This window comes from Lutjanus erythropterus, chromosome 1 (genome assembly GCF_056507025.1).
Source record: "Lutjanus erythropterus isolate fLutEry1 chromosome 1, fLutEry1.hap2, whole genome shotgun sequence".
NCBI lineage: Eukaryota > Metazoa > Chordata > Actinopteri > Lutjaniformes > Lutjanidae > Lutjanus > Lutjanus erythropterus.
This window is the reverse complement of record NC_139317.1, coordinates 10,121,219-10,143,587: the sequence shown is the minus strand read 5'-3', so window position 1 is coordinate 10,143,587 and position 22,369 is coordinate 10,121,219. Positions and strand designations below refer to the sequence as shown.

The 22,369-nt window shown below is 39.3% G+C and overlaps 1 protein-coding gene across 4 annotated transcripts; it reads right to left on the bottom strand.

Moving 5' to 3' along the window:
- Window positions 1-20,858, bottom strand: LOC146332625 (RNA-binding protein, mRNA-processing factor 2a). 4 transcript variants are annotated; one of them, XM_084738291.1, is made up of 8 exons: window positions 20,316-20,858; window positions 14,827-14,904; window positions 13,437-13,475; window positions 11,286-11,348; window positions 10,105-10,255; window positions 7,823-7,986; window positions 3,152-3,224; window positions 1-1,084 (listed from the first exon to the last, which is right to left on the bottom strand). In XM_084738291.1, exons 1-7 carry the CDS (start codon window positions 20,616-20,618, stop codon window positions 3,159-3,161), a joined length of 864 nt encoding a protein of 287 aa, XP_084594417.1. In that variant the 5' UTR covers window positions 20,619-20,858; the 3' UTR covers window positions 1-1,084; window positions 3,152-3,158. The 4 variants fall into 4 exon arrangements, with proteins under 4 accessions (XP_084594417.1, XP_084594449.1, XP_084594531.1 ...); XM_084738323.1 differs by having other exon boundaries at window positions 7,838-7,986; window positions 20,316-20,857; XM_084738405.1 differs by lacking the exon at window positions 3,152-3,224.
- Window positions 20,859-22,369: the final 1,511 nt, after the last annotated feature.

Here is a 22,369-nt window from a genome sequence, read left to right as displayed (position 1 = left end):
TGCATTCACTTCTTTTATTCATAAGATGGGAATATTTTTTACATCTTATGCACAGCAGATACAAAGACAAACATGTTCTAAACCACAAACTAAATTCCTCCATCGCTCTAATCCTGCGTCCCATTTCAAAATGGCCCCACCCCCAAATAAATCAACCCTTTTACGTTTGTAGTCCAGTTTCACATTCTGACAGATCGTTTTACAGCAATCTCATTTTAGCAGAATGGCACAAGCCACGTTCAGAATACCATTTTTTGACAAGATACCCACTTCCCCTTTAAACAAATTGCACTTTTTTCCTCTTTAAAACTACTTCAACAGGATTATAGGATCAAAAAGTAACACCAAAAACACAAGAAGACGACTAAACATCCAACTTATACAGGTTCATTATTTAGTTGCACAAAAATGCATAAATATACATTACGCAAAAAGTACAAAAATACTTGTACTTTCCTTTGCTCAAATAATGACAGACATTGATATGATCATAGGGACTGGGGGTTGTCATAGAACGTAAGGATGCATTCACAAGGTCCATGCGAGATAAGCCATTTACACAACAGCCTAGCTTTCACAGAGGTAAGACCAAGGTTCTACAGGAAAACAAAACATTTCGCTGTCTAGGCCAAGGTAAAGAGGCAACACAAACACTAAGAAAAATTAGGATACACAGAACTCTGCGTTCTAAATTCATGCCAAAAAGACTAACATGCAATGACTCTTAACGCTTCTAAACCTCCCAGGAGCAGCGGTTAACCCCATGGAAGGACTAGCTTAACAACGGTAACTTCAATTCGTCAATTTTCCTCAGCAATTATGATCCATGGAGTTTGACTAGGCTTTGCATGAGGTTTGTTTTTGAAGTGCTAAGATGGTACCGCAATAGTTGCCAAGGATGAGCTCAGATTGTCGACAGCAAGATGGTTTCAACTCGCACTCCCCCCCAACAGACGATCGGGAGGAGATATAAATACTGTTTGTTTATAGTAATGCACATTTGTCCATTAAATAAACCTGATTAAATTAATGAAGAGCTTGGCAAACCTCACTTCAGCTGGACAAAGGTGTGGTTTCCAGAGGCCTGGAGAAAACAGGGAGAACAGGAGTTAGTCCAGACACGCCAATAAAACCTTCATTTCAAAATAGACTTCTTACTGTCAAACAAATAATGAAAAGCCCAAAAACAACAATATGTTAGTCTGTCTCACAATACTTCAACTTCATCTGGCTCCCAGCCCCGAGCCAGTTTGTTCCTACTGAAGATGAAAATAAAAAAAGACAGGCCACAAGGGACGACTTTCAGCTGATGATTAATACACATTTGCTGCGCTAGTTAAGTATTTCATGGTAGCAGGACGGTGAATGTGGACACTCAAAAATGAAAGTGTCCAGCTTCATCGTAAAGAGGGAATGTGTCACCCGGGGCAACCGTGAGACAGTGTTTTAATAATTTTTAAAACTATTAAACAACAAAAGTCTGTCACAGAGGAATAATATTACACCAAGCAGTATAAGAAAAATTCTGAATATCTGCAATGTTAAAAGGTCTGCGTTTCTCTTCTCGTCAATAAATCCAACCCATTCTCATCCCAGGTCGTCAAACATCAGCATCTTTATCACACTTGGCATTTCATACCGATACACAAGGTAGGATTTTACGACATGTGATGCATGCAGCATTATGTAACATTAAATACTGCCTACTTTTAGTTTCACACCTCCTGGGTTTGTTTTTTCTCGTCCATCCACCCCAATGTCTGCAGACATTTCATGTTCTTTATACTACGTCACCAGATGCAGATGGATTTACAGTGAAGTTAGCCTGGTGCATCTCATTACAGACCCTTGAGCATCTGTATGAGACGCTGAGGGGCATTTGACGACCTGAGAATGAGAACGAGCTGATAAAAATCCCATGGAAATATCAAAAATCAACAACGAATTGATTCTACTAACTGTGTGCCCAAACCCTGACAGCTTATTTGTCTGCGTCATACAGCTTTGCTACCATGAACATGGAGCCTGTAATTTACAGCAGCAAATGAATATTCATCCATTCCTCCAAAAAATACACAATTTGCTTTGCTGTTTCAGGATGCCCTTAACATTTAAAAAGTATATATTCATGGCATGTTTTCAAAGATTTATATCTTTAGTCGTGCTGCCCCAGAAAGTTGAGGATTTGAATCAGTCGGGGACCCTGAAGGTGACTGAGATTTTTCTAAGCGAGCAGTCTGTCAGTGGGCTGCAAAGCTTCAGAAGTAGCTGCAAAGTGAGTAAAATCATTTCACTGAGTCAAGTTGTCCTGTCTGCTCGGTGAAGATGGCTGCGATGAGCGCAGGCAGCTACGGACCTGGACGTAGGGTGACAAATGGCCGTGTACACCAATAGCTGCAAACATCTCGGCTGCGTAGTAGTGAGAGAAAAAGAGGCAGCAGCCCGGAGGAAGAGAGATCTTAACCGGCAAGGCTCTGAGATAAAGCTATCTTCTGTCTTCTGCTTAGAAGTAGTGGATTTACAGCTCACAGAAACTGAATGAGATACAGTCTCTGGCTTTTGTTTGATATCTAATATGGGCAAAAAATGTTGGACATTTCTGATCCATCTTTAGCACACAGTATTGTTAACTTGGATGGCCTCCATTTTAAGTATAATCCAGGCTTTAACTTAGCTTGTTTAATATATTATGTGAACGCTGATGTCACCCTGAACATCCTGCCAAACCCCGTCCAACCCCTGGCGATTCAAAAAAGCATTGCTTCACAGTCTTATAAAAAAAACTTATAAAACAGCCAAATATGACAAATTTCAGAGTTTATAAATAGGAGGAAATGGGCTTGGGGCTGAGTACACAGACAGGTCAGAGATGTTTGGAAGTATTGAGAGATGGTTGGTTTTGATTTTTTCATGGGATTTGGTGACAATAAAAACATTGTATAGAACTTCACCCGCTGCATCCCCTTAACATCAACTCAGTTTTTGGGCATTTTCATGTATGTTGACACATTCTGCAGTTTTCAGTCAAACATTGTACAATGTTAGCGTCATTATGCAGGTTTCAGTTTGCATGATAATCAGGTTAACAGTGAGGAGAAGGTGGGTGGGGGTTGGCAAATCTAAAAACACTGGTGGACCAAAGGTTACTCACTAAATATCTAACAAAACTGCCGGGACTTCCATCCAGGCTGGGAAGTCTCAGAGGGAGTAGGGTACCAGCGCATCTAAAGAAACACAAACATAGTCATGTACACCAGAGCAAAACCAGGTTTCAGTCCTTCAATCCAAGTCAATTAACACACTTTGAAATTTAACGTTTGTCAAACAGGTTTAGGAGGACTGTCCCTTTAAGCCCTGGTCACTGACGCCATGGGAATGTGGGTCACGTAGCTGCTCATTGAGGACAATGGTCCTCGAGTAATTAACAGGCATGGAAATGTGGAGAGTTGAACCTCTCCATGTGTTAAACATTTCCACAGGGTTAGAGCTGGTGGGCCTCCACCTTTTCCACACCTGTGACCAAAACCTTTGGCAGAATGAGGCCTCGCATTTCTACACACCGAATTAAACAGGACAGAGGCCACGACTGCAGGGCCAAATGGATTAAGATACAGTTTAGAGACATTTGGAGACTCTTGACGTTACATTTTTGTGTCAAACTAACAAGGCTGAGAGTCAGTGGGAAGGGAACTCGGGGCATTTTAGGGATCTTTCATCAGGTTGCAATTAAAAAGGCTTTTCCCCCCTTTGTGTGGCTACACAGTCAGCTTATGTTCCAACAGGAACGTGGACAGTAAGTTGGCACCTTCAGAGAAGGCCATCAGCTCTGACAATGTCTCCAAGCAAATACCTCACATTCCTGTGCCTCTTGTGCCCGACAAAATGGTCTATGTAATAGCTGCCTACTTTGCAGTGTAGCACTCCCCTGTGCTGCTACATTGCAGGAGGAAGTTGGGTCACAATGAACTTTAAATGACCCAACAAGAGAAATATTTTCCATTGCTATTGTTACCAAAGGCCCTGCCCACTGCACCAGTGCTGTAGCATTTAGACTGCTATTAGCTTACAATGTAAACACACTGTACACTCCCATCTTCAGGGGATGATGGAACTCGTATTACAGCGTTGCGTTACAGTGACTTGAAAACAACATCTAGAAACAAAATTAATTGATTTCAAGTTGATTTTAGAGCAAAGCGCTGGCAGCGTGTTAAAATATTAAAATGATCATCACCACTTTAAGTGCAGCTGCAGTCTAAATGCAAACCTAGCTCCAGAGCTGCGTTCAGAATCTCATACTAATGTATTGTTCACACAATGTGTGACATCAAATTTTGCATGTAGTACATTACAAATGCATTGTAGTATGTGGATTTTATGTACGTGAGAAATGCACAAATATATACTGGATTATATGTATGCAAAGTAAGCTTTTTGGAAATATGCAACTGCCCCAGAATGCATCGCATTTGTTCTGACTGCCCAATGGTGGAGCGTGAGGCAGAGTCAGGCACTGTGGCTGGTGTAAGGGATGGTTGGATAAAATGAAAAAAAAAAAAAATGGTGGTGCGTGAGCATGTCGCAAGAGCTACTCAGGACCCTAAGGGCTTTCACGACAGTTACCATCATAATACAGCATGTGTGTACTTCAGTTACCATGGTTATGCTTCACTCACAGCAACATTGTTTACTTGACGCCGTTACTGTCACTGTAATCTAGCTCTTCCAAAATGGAAAACAAAGACGATGCAAGAATAAAAAGAAAGACAAATGTGAACAGAAGATGAGAATGTTCTGCTTTGAGAATATGGAAAGAACAAGCAGATAATGCGATCCAGCCACAAACATGCACAGACAGAAGATGTGACAAGAAGTAAGTGACAAAATAAATGTGAAAAATCTGCTGTGAAATGAACCATAGATGAATTAATTAAATCTGGAGATATTGATGTGACAACAAGGAAATAGAAAGTCAAACAACAAGCAGTGAGTTTCAATAAAAATTTAAAGCTGACATAAAGATGAGACAGTTATGTTAATGTCTGACTAGATAGCTACAAAATTGCTAGTGCTAACCTCAGATCTACGCATACTCTAACAAGTTGCTCCTCGTACCCAGTGGGTTTTCTCTGTACCTAAAAATGCGTCTCGATATCTCTGCGTCCTCTTTAATCACCACGAATTCAGTTACTGTCTGATGCTCCACAAATTATTTCACTTTTAACACACTTAACATTTCCTGAGCAAAATTTACACGAAGGACCTTCTAGAACTTAAGCAAACATTTAGAGATTAAAGGGTTTTCCCTTACAACATCCTAAGTAAATCCTTAGGATGATTTTACGCAACTCATCATCGGCTGTAAAGTAAAGGGAAACCTTAACATAAGTGGTTTTATAAAAGTGAGCACAGGACATCAACGTTGAGTTAAGAGGAAGAAAATAAAAAAAAAAAGATATCTAGCACTCTAATATACAGTATAATGTCATTGCTACAGCCATGGGTTGCAGAGGAGAAGTACTGCTCAAGTATAGTTCACTCTGCTGATAATGCCATACTTATTCATTTAGTAGGCAGTATGCAGTGCATACTAATTTGAAAATGTAGCAAACAGTATATTAATATGTGATTTCAAGTCTTAGTTGGAATCAAACTCCATCTTAATTTGTATTTTTCTGAAACGATTAGTTCTTTAGTTAATGCTGCAGAACAAAACGGTAACAGAGAAGCTTTTGTCCTCCAGCACAGTGACGCGTGGAGCTCCATTAAAGGAAAGATTTACACCTGCACGTCTCAAGACTCATCCACAAAAACGACGCCGCGAGCCAAAAGCAGCCAGACGACAACCACAAAGAGGGATTTAAGCTAAGTGTGCTGTATAGGATTACACCACATCAAAGAATGTACACATCATTTCTCTGATGGCAGAGCAGGAGTCGAGATATTTTCCATTTCAAAATGACAACTCTTTTTATTACAGTATAACTCACGGTCTTAACTCCTATTCACTCTCCAGTTTCATAATATTAAGACGAGGCACAAGTTGTGCAGCCAACTGCACTTTGAAGACTTGATATCCGTGTTGTCTTAAGAAGCTCGCTGTGCTGTTGTTGTAATACCACTGAGGGCCACTGGGATCCTTTCCAGAACCCGAACCACTGCTTTTAACAATGCAGCACGTTTGAGACTGCAGCAGTGAGATTATTGCTCATCTCCTTCAGTTAAAGGAGAAATCTGTAATACATTTAGTTTACTAAATCATGAAATGATCATGATGTGTCAGATTAAAAGTGCTCATTACAACATACAGCCTCATTAGATGCCAGCAAACAACTATTTGCATTGTAGAGGTACAGTGGAGTGCTGGCTTCTTGAGCAGAGAATGACTTAACACTTCCTGTGGCTTTGTTGTTATTCAGTCTCTGTTTACGGCAGGATGGCGCATATGCATGTTCGTGCATGCGAGTCCCTCTCGGTATTCCCCGCTGCCATTTTCAACATGGTGGCCTGGTGACTAACTTTCTCATATAGCTCCTAAACAGTGCACTGAAATATGTTTCTGAAAAGATTTTAGGCAAGTAATAGGTGATGCAGTAACAGAATTTTGATCCATACTGATCAACACTGCTTAGTTTGGCAGTTTGATCTGAGTTTCGGGAGTCTCCACTGGAAACTGTTGTGTCTACAAGGGAATCCTAGATTTGCACAAACGTATTATGTTTTGTAATGTGACAACACTTTCAGTAAGATCTGGGCAGGATCAAAGACAGAAAACAGCTGGTTATGATTAGGGAAAGATCACAGATTGGGTTAAAATGATCTTTCACAGGTTTGGGGTTCCCTTCTGTAAATGAGAGGTAGAGTGGCGGCCACTTGGTTACAATCTCTGTTGTTTTACAACCAAGTGGTCTCTAAAATCTGTTCCTGAAACATTTGCACTGCCTAGTTTGACAATTTGATCTGAATTTTCACTTCACTGACTAAACAAAGCGTGCATTTATTTTGGTCTGAGATGCTGCTGCTCACTGTGAACTTCATGGTAAAGGGTCGTATAGCACCTTTATACAGTATAGTACAAAGGAAATATGCCAAGTTAAAATACTGGCTCCTCTGACAGCAACACCACAGTTTCTTCCTTTGAAATTTCCATTTTGGGCTTGAATAAGTGTTCTCATTTCATTTTTATTAATGTTAAAATTAATGCAGAATGTTCGCTACATGAGTAAGTGTCTGTTTATGAGTCATAAAAGAAATCATTAATCTTTTAGGAGTAGATTTTTATAACCGTTAAATTGACCAATATGTTAATACAGTCTGACAGGCAGTCACTTAACTCCAGAGCGTGTCTTTTCAGAGCAGTGGGCTTTTGTTTCCAGGATAACGGGCTGACAGACAACTAATAGTTACAAACAGCTGATCAACTTACAGTGCAGGACTCACTGTCGCTCGTCACTGTCACACTCTTCTTACACTCCTGTTCCCTGCCAATTCAGCCGATTTAATATGCCTATTTAATTGTTTATGGCTCTGATTCATTATTTGGACTGCAGTACGCATTTCTGAACACTAGGGTCTCACATACTTCTCCTTTAAGTTTTAGGATTACTCTTTTACCCCTCAATAATCAACTTCTTTGTAGCTGTAATGCACAAAATGAGCAAGATAAAAAAAAACACCTGCAACTTTTACAAGTCATGCATTTAATTGCAGCCATGCATGATAAGCAGAGGACCTATTTTGTCTACCTGTACTGTCAGAGCATGAACATGTACTAGAGAATTAGTGTCACTAGAAAAAAATAGAATATAAGAGAAACACACACCGGTTGGTCCCTCACCTGGGCGTGGAGGGCTGCAGCAGCGGCAGCGGCCGCCGGGTAAGTGAAGGCTGCGTGAGGGAGGCCGGGAGTCAGCTCCGTGGTGTACAGGGGGTAAGGAGTCCAGGCATCCGGAGATGCTGGGATCAGTGCTGCCCCTGTCAGATCATCTGGGGGAGAACAGGGTGGGAGGAGACAAAAGGCTGACTGACCAACCCTTTAACATACAGGCTTGCATCATGTAAGCAATTACAATCAAATTTGAAATAAAGAAAATGTGTAATCAAAACATGCTGCAAAAAGAGGTTTGTTACCAATTTGGTCATAATAATGTGGCTTTAAAGGTTCACTAGTGACCACTGAAGGATCTTACTGTTGTAATATATCAGCTTGTACGCTAAAAGAGGAAAAATAACTTAAAACCTTAAGGTGCACTCAGACCAGAGTTTGCTTCACTTTAATTTCTATGTGGAACGGGCAGAGATACATTCACACTGATCCGCCTGTTCCCCCTCACACAGAGTTCAATCTGCCTGATTTTAGGGCTGTCCACTGCAAAAATGACAACTTTATCAAGAACTATGACAAGAACGATGTGAGCATCCACACCGATGCTCCAGCTGTGTCTGCAGCTTTGGAAAATTGATATGGATGACCCATTTCTGCTGTACGTTGCAAAGAGAAACAAAAAGGAAACTAGAAGACACGGGTTCATGAAATTTTTCACAGATGAAGAGTTAGGATAGTCGAACACTCTTATGAGAGTTGTCATTTTTTAAGACAAATTTCACTCTTACTTTTTTGCCATCAATTTCATGTTATCATGCCATTTGTCAAAGACGACTCAAATGAACTTTAAAGCCTCCATCAGCACCAGAGACAGTTTTCTAGTATGTCTCAGCTAAAACTGTTTGTTTTTTTTAATGTGCAATTTGCTACCTATTATAGGTTATATATGCATGATATGCATTTCTGTTGTTTGTCAAATCACAGCGCCATCCACTTGAGTTGCAAACATTTTTAAAATGATAGGGTTATAGTTGGTGTAGACAGCCCTTTCTGATGTCCAGTCAGTTTGAGAGTGGGGTGAACTGACCTCTCAATTAAAAGACATTATTTTCTTATTCTATAACTGCATGGTGAAATGCAGGAAGCAGAGAAGGAGGGATGCCGTTTGTCAGTCGCTGTCTTTGAACTAGTTGTTGCCAATGACAGTAAAATGTTTCAAACTTATTTACAATTTTCTGGACAAGCTGCCGTTTTGGCCTCGCTCCCACAGTTTATATTTACAACTGTATCTACACTGTTTCCTGTCCCCTCTGGGTTTTCGTTAGCCTGCCCTCGCCAGACAATTTCTCAAACGTAAATTAGTCTGGAACCACATAGTTCATTCTGAGTTTCCAAGGAGAGGCATCAATGCGCACAGATCAAAATGCCTCTGGACACAATTGGATAGATCTACAACCAATCAATACAGATAAATGTGTGACAAACAGCATTATAATGAATTACTGTAGTGTTGCAGAGATATTCTGGGCTACAAATCTTGTTCTCCAGATGTAAGAAAACATGTTTGTTTGACACATACCAATAAATGTCATATTATGATTTTAATAGATTTTTGTCAGTAAAAATTAAAATTGTGACGCAAAAACGATCATGAATAATATCACAATCATAATCTCTACATCAATGTCAAAATAATCACAACCTAATTTTTTTTACGATATTGTGCAGCGCTAACATCCCTCATATAAACGGTTGTGACTGATTGGCTCGATCCGATCCAAGGCTGGTGGAATTATGTCTGAATGGAAAGGGGGCCAGACGAATCTGCCAGAGCAAATGAAAACATGACCTCGACAGATTTATCTGGTTCCCTTGCAAGCTTTTTGCCAAGCCACATGAGTAAACTTCTCCAGGCGAAATCTGGTCTGAATGCACCTCATCGCTGTCGTCAACCGTCACCTGTCTAACACTAATGAATCCAGCAGGTGTTTAGGCAAAGAGAGCAGAGACGCAACTGCTGACTAAACCCTGTGAGAGTGGAAATTTCCCAGCTGCACAGAAGCAAAGCGGCTGCCTGAATAGACGAGATGACACATGCATGTGGAGGTGAGTTAGTCCTTAATGTTAGATACTGTTTTAAACCCCTGTGCATTTGTCTTTTATGCCACAAAACTTTAAGACAGATTTAATAAAAAGGGTAACAAGGGCAATCGAGTACTGGCATTGCCAAGGTGAGAGTGGATGAGAGAGCCTAAGAGTGGTGCAGCCGTACAACTTACATGGGTCCCGTGCAATGAAGTGTGCTCCTAGAGCAGGGTGGATATTTGTGGGGTTCGGTGTGGCCATCAGCTTACTCTTTGCCATCTTCGTGTTGGCTTTAGCAAACTCTAAGCGCAGGGTCTGGGGGCTTTCGGGGTCAAAACGGATACCCTGGGGGAAGAGACGGAGGAGGGGAGGAGGGGGACATAGTATCGTAAGGGAGGTGGGCTGAGTTTGAGGGGGCTGTAGCTCAGTAGTCTCACATGGCCTCCTTTCCTGAAGCAGTGTTTAAATACTCCGGGTGTATCCTTCAAGCTTCCCCTTGAGCTAAACTGTTGTCCTCCCTTCTCCTGTTTTCACTCGACTAAAACTGCTCATAAAAATCTTCGCAGGAAAGGGCAGACTGAAGGATACACTCTTGAAATATTTCAACACGCTTGCATCTCTTTCTCCTCGTGACGACATCAAGAGCACAGGCGACTGGAGGAGGAGGAGGAGGAGGAGGAGTTCACCCCCGTCGCCGCGCTGCACGAGCCACGAGGAGGAGGAGACGAGGAAAAGGGGCCGATGACAAGACTTTTGAGTGTAATTTCCTTTCAGGTGGTTTAACCCTGCTTGTGTTCTTGTGCCCTAAGCGTTGTGCCCACATGCAGGTGAGTAGTATTTTGGTGTATGTGTGTGTCTGTGTGTGTGACTGCTGGTGTGTCTAAGAGGTGATGCTCATAAGGAAGGCTATAGGCTATGAGAGAGAAGTGTTAGATACTGCCAATGTGGGCTACTGGGTGACAAAATAAGAAGGTTACACTACTGAAGATGTGTCCAAATAACACTACGACATGTGGCTAGAGAACAAGTAATACAGTAAAAGCAGTGATATGCAAAATAAGGAAAGCTATACCAGACTAAGAAGGGATGTGTATCAAGGTCAAAGTAAACTACCGTAAGGCTACGGGATTCTGGCCTCTTTCCAAAAATGGCCCTGCCATTGAATTGTAAAAGACAAAATGGGTTGGCTTTGAGAAATTTAATGGGAAAGAAGAATTTTTTTTAAACTCCCAATCACTTTTTTTTCCAGGTTTAAACATAAAAGGTTAGAACAAATACAAAGCAACATATTTTAAAAAGGAGATAAAAGGGGAAATGAAACAGTAACAGACTCAAAGAGAGGAAATAAATCGATAAAAAACAAGGCAATGCTTACATTTAGTGCGTTTTTCGCAGCTTCAGCTCCAGACCGACTGTCAAAGGTTACAAACCCGACAGGCTGGAAGGTAAAAAAGGGAAGAAACACACTGTGACGACTGATGCCAACCACCTCAACACGCATTTTGTCAAATATTACATTGATGATTTAGGTATTTTAAAGCTACTACAAGGAATTTTAACTGGTTATGAAACCGTCTTAATTTAATGCTGAGTTAATAGACCATCTGCGAGAAGATCAACCATTTCTGTGTAGTTATTTTTTAATGTCTGCCATCATGTCAGATTCTCCTTAAATCAGATTAAACAAACCTGTGTTTACATTTTCATAAGCAAAGATTACAGTGAGTTGTACATTAGACAGTTAAAAAGAAGCAGGAGGAGATTTTTATTTAAATAAATATATTTTTGATGTTTTACTTTGTGGTTACGGCAGAGGAAACACTACCACTTTTGTCCACAGGGGCCTCCAAAATCAGCAAAATAGAGAAGTTCCTTGTAGTAGCTTTAATATCATAATATTCATGCTGTGATAGAAAATCCTTTGATCAAGCAAATCAGCAAGAAAAAGAGGACAGTTGAGCATTTCTTTTAAAGGACCAGTGTGTAGGATTTGGTGGAATCTAGTGGTGAGGCTGCAGATTGCATCTCCCCTCACCCTCCCCTTCCAAGCATGTAGGACAGGTGTATTCATTTACTTTTTTAGAAGGGACAGATTGAAAAAGTGGGCTGGACGTTTACATTTTCTCTGTCTGACCTGTAAAATTTAAAATTAAACTGTATAAAACAATGCACCTTTTAATTTTTTGAATAGCAAATGAACATTATGTACAAAAGTACATAAGACAGTGCATCTCTGTAATCCTACATTAGAAGTAGCTTGTTGTTTTAAACACACAATATGTTAAGTTCTGCTGATAGGGACCTCTCTCACATTAAAATAATAACAAAAAAGTTTGATGACGTTTAGGAAGTAGTGTGGGATCATGGGAGTTGTTGTCTTCAGTGTTAATAGCTGACGAAAATCTGATATGACTCAAGCAGAAATCATGTTCATGAATGAGGTAATGTTATCACTATTAATATCTTTTTTTTTTTTTTTTAAACAAGTTATGTTTAGTCACATTCGCTGACTTCCTTCCTCACTCTGGCATATTCGACGCATCACGTATTTTCCTGGAAGTTAAACAAGCTAGTGGCTAAAACAGGAGTGAGCAATGCGACCCTTCTGCTCCTCTCCGGTGGCCGTCTGTGGCTTTTACAAAGAAATGAGTAATGGTTCTTTTATCAAAATTTTATTTTTCTCTTATTGTTGTAGGCCTAAAGTGATTCATGCATTCTTCAATGTGGTCAAAGCCTACATCTACAGCTCAGGGGCTTCTCCTCTAAATTTTGTGCACGGCTAGTCTTGAGCCTCCTTAGGATAGCTATTTCTTTTGATGGTAAAGGTCGCCGATCCCTGCGCTAGAAGGAAACACGCAGTTACTTTGAATAAATTATGAATAACTCTGGGTTTCAAAATTGTTGGAAACATTTGGGATAATTTAAGAACGCAACTCAAAATATAAACACAGGTCTGACATTTTTTAGACATTTTAATGCAGAAATATTACAAATTATAGCTTTAATAAACACAATCATGCATTTAACATATTCTTTCTTTCAGTTTGACTCTGAAATAAATCTGTGCTTAACATAACAAATGAAGGGGCTTCTTGCCCCACTAATAAAATGATGATCTTCTATTAAACTATATAAACATCCATAAACTTAGAGTGCTGGCAAGTTAATTGAGGTTGTTAAAGGGCTGGATTTGGCTCATGCGTCTGGTGTGGGAACCTATGGTGGCCGTCAGTGTTGCACAAAACGTATCTACAGTCCGTTTGGTTTGTCCGTTCTGGGCTGCCGTAAAAACATGGCAGCCTCCATGGACGAAGGCTCATTCTGAGGTAACAACAACATTTCTTATTTGTTTTCATTAGTGTAGATTCCATTTCTGTCATATTCTGCAGGTAAATCCCTGTAAATCTTACACACTGGACCTTTAATTCTTTATCCAATGGTGACGTTGCAAAGACAGCCTGGCCATGTGTTTAGTATTTTAGTATAACATTAAAGCAGCTGCTCCCACTGATGGAAGGAATCTCACCTGTTTTGATGTTAACTTAATCAGTGACCCTTCATAACCCTGCGGGGAAGAAAGATAGCCAATTATCCACCCAGGAGTCACATGCAGGAAGTCAGGCATGAACACTTCTCGCTATATCAAGAGCAACCTGCTTGTGTGCACCTTCACTTTGAGCTCAGGAGCGGGCCATCTCGCATCCTGCTGTGACAGTGTTGTACTTCGATATGGTTTGGTAAAATAAGGCAAAACATGCACATTTCCAGCAAATACACTTTTAAAAACAGAGTTAACTTGATCCTTAAAACTAAAAATAGCAAAATGAAGACTGTTTAGTTTAAAAAAGGGGAGAGAACATGTTATCAGATATCTTTTGCACTAGTTTAAGCAGAGATTAAGCATGACTTCCAAATAAAGCCACTAGTTTTAAGCAAAACACAGCACAGGGGTTGGTTAAAGCAGGAGCAAATTCCTGAGAAACGAAGGGGAATTTTGCCAGACAAGAGTATTGATAGATGGGATCTCTCCTGATCCTGATTTACAACCATGGAAAATTAAACAACTTTCACTGGTTGTGATAAATCCTTAGCAACAATCCAAACCAGATTTAGCTTCAGGAGAAAACAAAGAGGTAGAGTATTAAGAGGCTTCTCTCAAAAACATTTTGTTAATGTGTTAATTTGGATCTAACATTGACATAAACCCTCAGTGAATCATTATTTAACCTCATTTCCACACACTCTGCTGTGTTTGCCTTGTGCAGAAGCAAAAAGGGCCAAGAAGCAAAAGTGTACAATGACTTACGCAAACAAAACATTTCAGTGGTTTTACAATCTCTCGAATGTTATGAGAGGAAATAAAGATTTCCCTACACGGTGGGCGAGCTGGGTCACGGAGAGGGTTGGTTGGCCAATCGCAAGGGCTACTCATTTACACATTCCACAAGCTCATCCATGTGCGAGGGATACCACTTCCAATTTGGTTAGTTAGTTAGGACGCGAGTGGGAGGGGTGTTTATGGAACTGGGGTCCAGTCAAAAAAAAAAAAAAAAACAAGAGAGCAGTGGACAAACAATGATGTGGCCTCATTTCCATATATGCAAATATCTGCTGGACTTCCATTAACAGGGGGGATTGTTTGACTCAAACTTGCTACTGTGTGAGCTGAAGCGTCAAATGCTACAGGCGGGAATGTTACTGCAGCATGAAAGAAAAGGGTTCAAAAAGATCACCTGCACGCTATTCAATAAAGTGTTTAAACTCTAAAAAAAAAAAAAAAAAAAAAAGAGTTTACAAGACTCTTCTCCCTGCAGCTACCTTTGTTTTATTTCTAAGAAAGGTGACAAGTCAGGTATGTTCCATCTGTATAACCCCCAAAACACAAAATGTGCAGCTTTCCTCTGGCTGTAACTTACCTTAAAAGGTCTGAAGAGAAGGTAAAGTTCCCGTGGTTTGATATCGACTGGTAGGCCACTGACAAACAGCGTTCGTACCTGCATGCAAAAAGCAAAAACTGCAACTGGTCAGCTGGAAGTGATCGATATGTTTTGTTATGATCAGGCTGTGGTCTTACTGTGTTTCTTACTGCAGATTCTGATGCGTCAGTCTGTCAAATTAATTTCCCCATGTGGGATAATAAAGTTGATTTGAATCTGACTAATATTTCAGGGTCTTATCTCCATTTCCTTGAAAGAGCAGCCGCATGTGGGATAAGAGCTGAGAGCTGCACCAAAAATATATGTATGTATAAAGGCTTGGCCATGTTCCCAACTTCTTTCATTCCTCCTTTAATAGCCAACACACACATGAATCTGGGGGAACTTTCCTCACAACTGTTCATGCAGTGTACGATCATGGTCATCAGGTCCTGGAATATGAGAATATAAATAAACAGAAAACTGGTTTATTCCTAAAAGTTTAAGATAAAAAGGACCGCACCAATGACAGTTGAGACACATGAATTCACATGTAAAAAGGTCCTAAGTTAAATCGGCTCACTAGTCAGCTTTAACTGTGGTTAACGCCAAAATTTGAAAAGCGCTGGTCGCAGGAGTGTTACTGGAGTCCTGACCAGCTGGGGTTTGCAGTTTATTTTTGGTGTTATCGGCCAAAAATTCCATAATAATCTTTAAGTATAAAGTAATGCTGGTGCAAACTGGACTGCTGCTTCTCGCCTTGGCTCTATTTTTAGGCTTCAGAAAATCGAGCATGTGATGGGAGAGTCATCGGCCAATCACAGGCCTGTAAGACTGTTGAGTCTCATTTCCTAAAAAGTCAGTATTTAACTGGGAATGGCACTGAAAATTTAAGCCACTGATTCCCAACATTTTCAGCCTGTGCCCCTTAAAACCAAACCTTTTAGTGCAGCATGTGATTGGCCTTCTACCGCAGCAGCTATAACTCATACAGTCAGTCTGTCAGTGTGCTGCGGTGCCACCAAAACGCAATATATACGACTATACTACACACCTGTGGCATCTGATGAAATAAATGCATAAAACACAGGAGGATTACTTCAGGACTGCTTCAGTTCACATGATGATATCGAATGAAGTAGAAAAAAAAGTATAAAATGAAATAGAGCTGCAGGATATGGTACAAAAAAGCAATATTGAGGTTATTTTTGACAGATTCCTGATTAGTGTGAATGATCAATTTTGCATTACAATTTTCATTTTCACTGGAAAAAAAAAGAAAGAAGAGATTTGTTACGGACTGTACCACACAAACATGTTTCTTAAATCTGGAGAACAAGATTTATAGGCCTGATCATCTCTGCAGCTCTACATGCTGTTTTGTCACATTTTACCTTCATAATAAAAATGCAGCCTCTGTGATTTGGATATTGGCCATATATTGATAAAATTTCACAACCATAAAATGAAGTACTTCACTTTAATACTTTAATGATGCTGGTATGTCATCGTTTCCATTCTTTACTCTTCTTTTAACCAACTCATGACCCCTCATATTTATCAACTGACCTCTTAGCTGGTTCCTGACCCTCAGGTTGGGAACTTCTGTTTTAAGCTCTCATGACCCAAACAGACCACACAATGGAACTATTTTAAAAGAAATCCCTTAGGATTTAATATTTAACATCCTAACATCTGAACGGTACTCCATGAATGAATAAAAACAGTAAATTTGCTGCATCCTGTTATTCCTTCAACATGTTACAAGCTAAACAAGATGTAGAGCTGCAAGGATTTGTTGATTAACTCATGAAAATAAAATTTATTGCCATCTATTTTGATGACCGATTAACCATTTCAGACATTTTTCACTCAAAAATGTCAAACATCTGCTGGTTTCAGCTTCTTAAATATGAGGATTTGCTGCTTTTCTTGTCATTTATGACAGTAAATGAAAGGTTTTGGGGTTTTGGACAAAAGAAGTGATTTAAAAGACGTCATTTTGCGCTCTGGGAAATTGGGACAAGCATTTTTCACAATTTCTGGCCATCATATATATCATTTAAGTATTAATCATGAAAATAATCTTCAGATCAATCCATAATAAAAATAACTGTTAGTTGCAGCCCTAATAAGACGCTCTTAATCCTAATGGCGACCCCCTAGATCTCCTTCAAGGACCCCTGGACGTGAGTTGACCAGACACTGAGCACCGATGCTGTGTGTGTACAGATCAGTGTGGCCGGGGAAATTTAAAAAAAAAAGAAAAAAAAAAAGTGTGCGGTGCGAGGCCCATTAGTTCCCAGCCGGTGGGGAGGCCCCGAGTACAATGGGGCTGCCAGACGAACAGCACTGGACAACAGTGCACAGCGTGACACCATTTCCTTCCTCTGACCTGCGGCCCCAACCCTGCCGGCCCTCCGGCATTTTTCAGGTGCCGCACAGCAGCGATTCTCAGCCCTTTACAAGTCCGCACATACAGATATTCAAGGCCGACGCAGCTGGACACAAACTCAATGGAGATGTTTTCATTTGTCCACCGGCTTCTCTTTGACTGAGCGAGTGTGTCCGTATAATTTTTAAATAAAATCTTCATATTTAGGTGAATTTATAAAAGGAGGAAAAACTGATTGACAAACAAGACTCTGAATCTTTGATTTAATAGGCCTAAACACAGGCTGTTTGGCTTTTAAATAAATTTATGGCCTGTTTGTTTAATCTTTGCCCTCGATTACAAGGAGGAGAAAAATACATGAGCAAATGAGGCTAAAAGAAAAGTCAAGTAGCCTCCTGTGGCTTTGTTGTAAGATAATAGGAACAAAGGAGGACCAACAAAAGGCCCAGCGCTCCCCTCAGTGTCGCTCCATAAGGAGTCATTAAAGAGGAAATATAGCTGGCCACACACAACTGAGGAGAGGCAGCTTTAACAGGTCAACACGGGTCATTTTGGAGGCAATTCACTTCATATGATTTAAATATTGTTGGTTTTAATAGATGCACAGGTACGGAGCAGTTATATTAAAAATGCATCTCAATCTTCTTCACTCTAAAATTTTAAATACAGGTTGTAGACCTGTCTGATGATCCAAACTGCCAAAAATGAAAATATCTGACAATAATTGACCTCTCTCTTCTAAGAAGGTAACTAAACACGGTGCTTCTGCACTAGAGCTGCAAGCACTGATTATTTTCATTGTCGATTTATCTGTTGATTATTTTCTTGATTAATCAATTCAAAGTTTGATCTAAAAAAAAGATGAATGAAAAGGTGAAAAATCATAATCAGTGCTTCCAAAAACCAAAGATGATGCCCTCAAATGTCTCGTTTTGTCCACAGCTCAAATATATTCAGTTTAGTGTCAGGGAGGAGTAGAGAAACCAGGAAATATTCACATTTAAGAAGCTACTAAAAAAATTTACTCAAATTGATTAATCGATTATCAAAATAGTTGAAGATATTTTAAAAGTTGTCAACTAAGACTCATTGTTGCAGCTCTGTTCTGTACGACCACACACTCACATGCATGTGTGTACACACTCATATACACACTCACGCTAACACACACACACTGCATCAGGTTTATGTTGCTTATTTTATGTTTGTTTGCTCACTTTTGTTGATTACATCATTTTTGTACTTGTTTACATACAATATTATTAAAGTGAGATTCCTTCTTGAAGCCTCTACGGTTTGTTTTTGTTTTCACCTGCACAGTTTGCTTCTTCTTCCTTTACTGTGGTGTTTCTGCTGCTCTGATTTATTGCGTAAATAAATCAAATTAATTAGGATTTTTTTCAGTTGGGTTTAGAATTTGGTCTTTATTTAAGAAGGGACAATGCACATTCGTTAACATGAGTATTTAAGTCCATGATGCCAGATTTTGCCACAAAGGTTAACTGTCGTCTGCAGTATCTGGCAGGTTGGTGGCAAATTTTTCAAAAAAGCATTAAAGAAAACATACTAAAGCACATAAGCACAGATAAACAAAACAATGACATAGTTTTACATTAAAAAACATTAAGTGGGCACAATATAGTAAAAAAAATATCATACCATGATTATGCTGACAGATAATGTCACTGTCATAAAATTCATAATTAGTTGGAATGTTGCATCACAATTTTCATTCTGACTGAAAAAAAACAAAACAATTATTAAAATCATGATGACATGACATTTGTTTGTCTGTACCAAACAAACATGTTTTCTTGCATCTAGAGGACAAAGATTTATAGGCCAGGACGTCACTGTAATGCTGCTTTGACACACATTTCACCTTCATCGAAAAAAACCCTGCAGCTTCTGTGATTTGGACACTGCATGATAATATCGATAATATCAATTATAAATTGTGCAGCCCTAACATTAAAGAAAACATCCTGCACAGTTCTGTTGTAACATTTATTTTAGGTTTCAGTTTCGTAATGACTTGGAGCCTCTTAACAAATCAGAAGTAGAGGTGCAGAGATTACACAGCTGCAGTGACACAAATCTTATTTTGTTTGCCACCTGAATGCAAACAATTGCAGCTAAAGTCACTGCAATAAACTGTGGATTCTGAGGAAAAAGAGCTTTTAAAGAACAGCAAAACAATGGATATTGTGAAAACCATATGGCTGCACGATTGATTGAATATTATCAAAATATGGTGCAAGTGCAATATCAAAATCACAGAAGCTGCATTTATAGAGATGTCCTGGCCTAGATCATCAGATGTAAGAAAACATGTTTGTTTGGTACAGACACCAACAAATGTCACATCATCATGATTTTATTTTTTATTTTTTCAGTGAAAATTAAATATGTGACATTTGCAATATCTGTAAAAATCACTGCAATATTATTATTTTTCACTATATCGTATGTTTAATTTATGGAATAATTTTCCTTTGCTAATCCAGACAGGTCACTCATTTAAAGTGTTTTTTTACCTTTAATTTCAGATTTGACACTTGAAGCCAACATAAAACCTCATGACCCTTTTTTGCAGCACAGCTCACAAACAAACCATATTAAGTAAAGACAATTAGGTCTTCAAACATATTTAAAAACCCGCGAGAAATCACAGTTATCAGCTAATTGGTTAATTTTAGTGGATATTCGCTGTATTTGTTCCACACCTGCTTATAATCCGTAAAAACCGAGACGTCGGTGCAAGTTTTAGGAATAAGAAAGAACGCATGTTGAAATAACATTTTAGAAGATCTTTCTGTCTCATGTGGTAACTTCGGTTTCGCCCCTTGAAATTGGCTTTTAACTTTTTAGAAACTGCCTCAAGACTTCGGTGGAGAGCGGAAAAAAACCCACTTTGAGCTAATGATATTTCACCAAACTCACAACATTGCGAGCTTAACTTAGAGGAGTTTGAGTTTGCGGCCGGAAACTTAAGTTTTCTCGCGCTGCCAGTGAACGTGAACATGAACATGAACATGAACCCAGCGGGTCAAAGTCCGGAGCAGCGCAGAAATCAAACTTGGAGTAAACTCACCTCCTCCTCGATGGAGACGTTGTTATTGGGCTCTGCGTCAGTTTTTAGGCTCATGTTGTCCTCCTCAGCGGCTGCTGCTGCGGCTGCTGCTGCGCACAGTATCAAGTCTTTCTTCGTCGAGTGATATTTCCCCCAAGTGCGTCTGAAGCTGCAGTGAAAGTCCTGGTGGCGTCTGAACTTGAGGAGAGAAGATGTGCCGAGGTGAGGACGTGCGGCGGCGGCGGCGGACGACGACGAGGAGGAGGAAGAGGAGGAGGAGGAGGTATCCGAGGATATCTTAGAAGTACTGCGAGAGAGAATCATTCATAAAAGGGAGGAAAAGGAAAGAAAAGAAACAGCGCTAAACTAAAGGTGAGAAGGTGGATTGGTGCTCCGTGTGTGAGGGTGAAAGATGGGGGGAAAGAAGTGCGCGTAAAAAACTGTGGAAGCCTCTGCGCTCACATCAATGCCCTCAGCTGTGGGACTGTGTGCGCGGGGGAAGAACAAGTAAACTTTTCTCATTGGAGCGTCTCTTTCTCTCCTCCTGTCCGCGAGTGAGTCCCCCCCCACCCTCCTCCTCCCCTTTCTCTCTCTCCCTCTCTCTCTCTCTCTCTCTCTCTCATCCACCTCCTCTCCTCCTCCTCCTCCTCCTGCTTTTCAATTAGGTCATCAATTATGTTGGAGTCCGCTGTGAGCCGTAATCAAGCTGCAGATCCGCCTCAGCTGTTGCAGGAAGACCCGGCCCCTCCGCCGCTACATCATCACCGTTTCTATGGGAGCCGCACAGCCAATGATCATTTAGCCCAAAACTCTACCATTTAGATTAACTTAGAATAAAAATTACACTATTGTTATTTATCTATGGTACTATATTAATTATATTTTTTATTTTGTTTTTAACTGTACTGTAGCCTGACTCTCTTCACCTCACAAAAATAATAAAAAAGTAAAAATAGCAATAATTTTCCAGTAATATTGGCTTTTTTGTAGTTGCTCTGACAGTTAATTACTTAAGGCGTGACTTTGCACTGATAACACATTTAATTCATTTCTGTTTATTTTTAATTTAATTTTATTTCATCTTTAATAACAAAAGAAATATGGGCTATTTAAAGGTTAATTCAATTCAAAGCTATTTTATTTTTTATTTTATTTTAATAGCACATTGAGTTACAGCTAAATGTTTTATTTCATCCTTAATAACCAAAATTTCAGGTTAAGAGGACAATTTAAAGCAAGATTATTTCATTTAACACAAAATGTTCTCTACATAAAAAACACAACAAAGACTTAAAGGTTATAATTTAATGTTTTATCCAATTTAAACATCGTGGCTGAGATAGATAGATAGATAGATAGATAGATAGATAGATAGATAGATAGATAGATAGATAGATATATAGATCGAAGTCAGAACTCAAAATAACTCGAACAGCTGGTGACACATTTAATAGTCAATTTATGATCGATTAATTGATTGTCACAGTTCTAAGATAGATAGACAGATAACATACCCTAGATAATAAGATAAATATCTATAGAATAGACACAAATACAGAATGCACTAAACTACTCTACAGACATACTAAATATGAATTATTTTACATTATATACATTAAACACGTGTGCAAAGTTGAGGGTTTTTTATTTTAATTATGACATTTTGTAGTTTTTTGTGAGAATTTTGTTACAATTTCCCTATTTTGCTGATATGTTTAGTACTTCAATATATTGTAGAGTTATTTGATTTCATCCTGATAATCCACAGCCAACTGTGATGTAACCTTTTTACAAGCAAACTTACACACACACACAGAACAAAATAATTTATTTTAAATATAACTGTGATTTGATTTGATGTGCACTTAGTTACTAAATTAATGAGTTGATAAACCTTGTTAACAGTAATATAAAATATTTATTTCAATCTATTAATAAAGTATCTGTCTGTTAGGGCTGGGTAATATCAATATTATATCCATATCTATCTATCTATCTATCTATCTATCTATCTATCTATCTATCTATCTATCTATCTATCTTAAATATAAATCAATACAGCACTACTACTACTG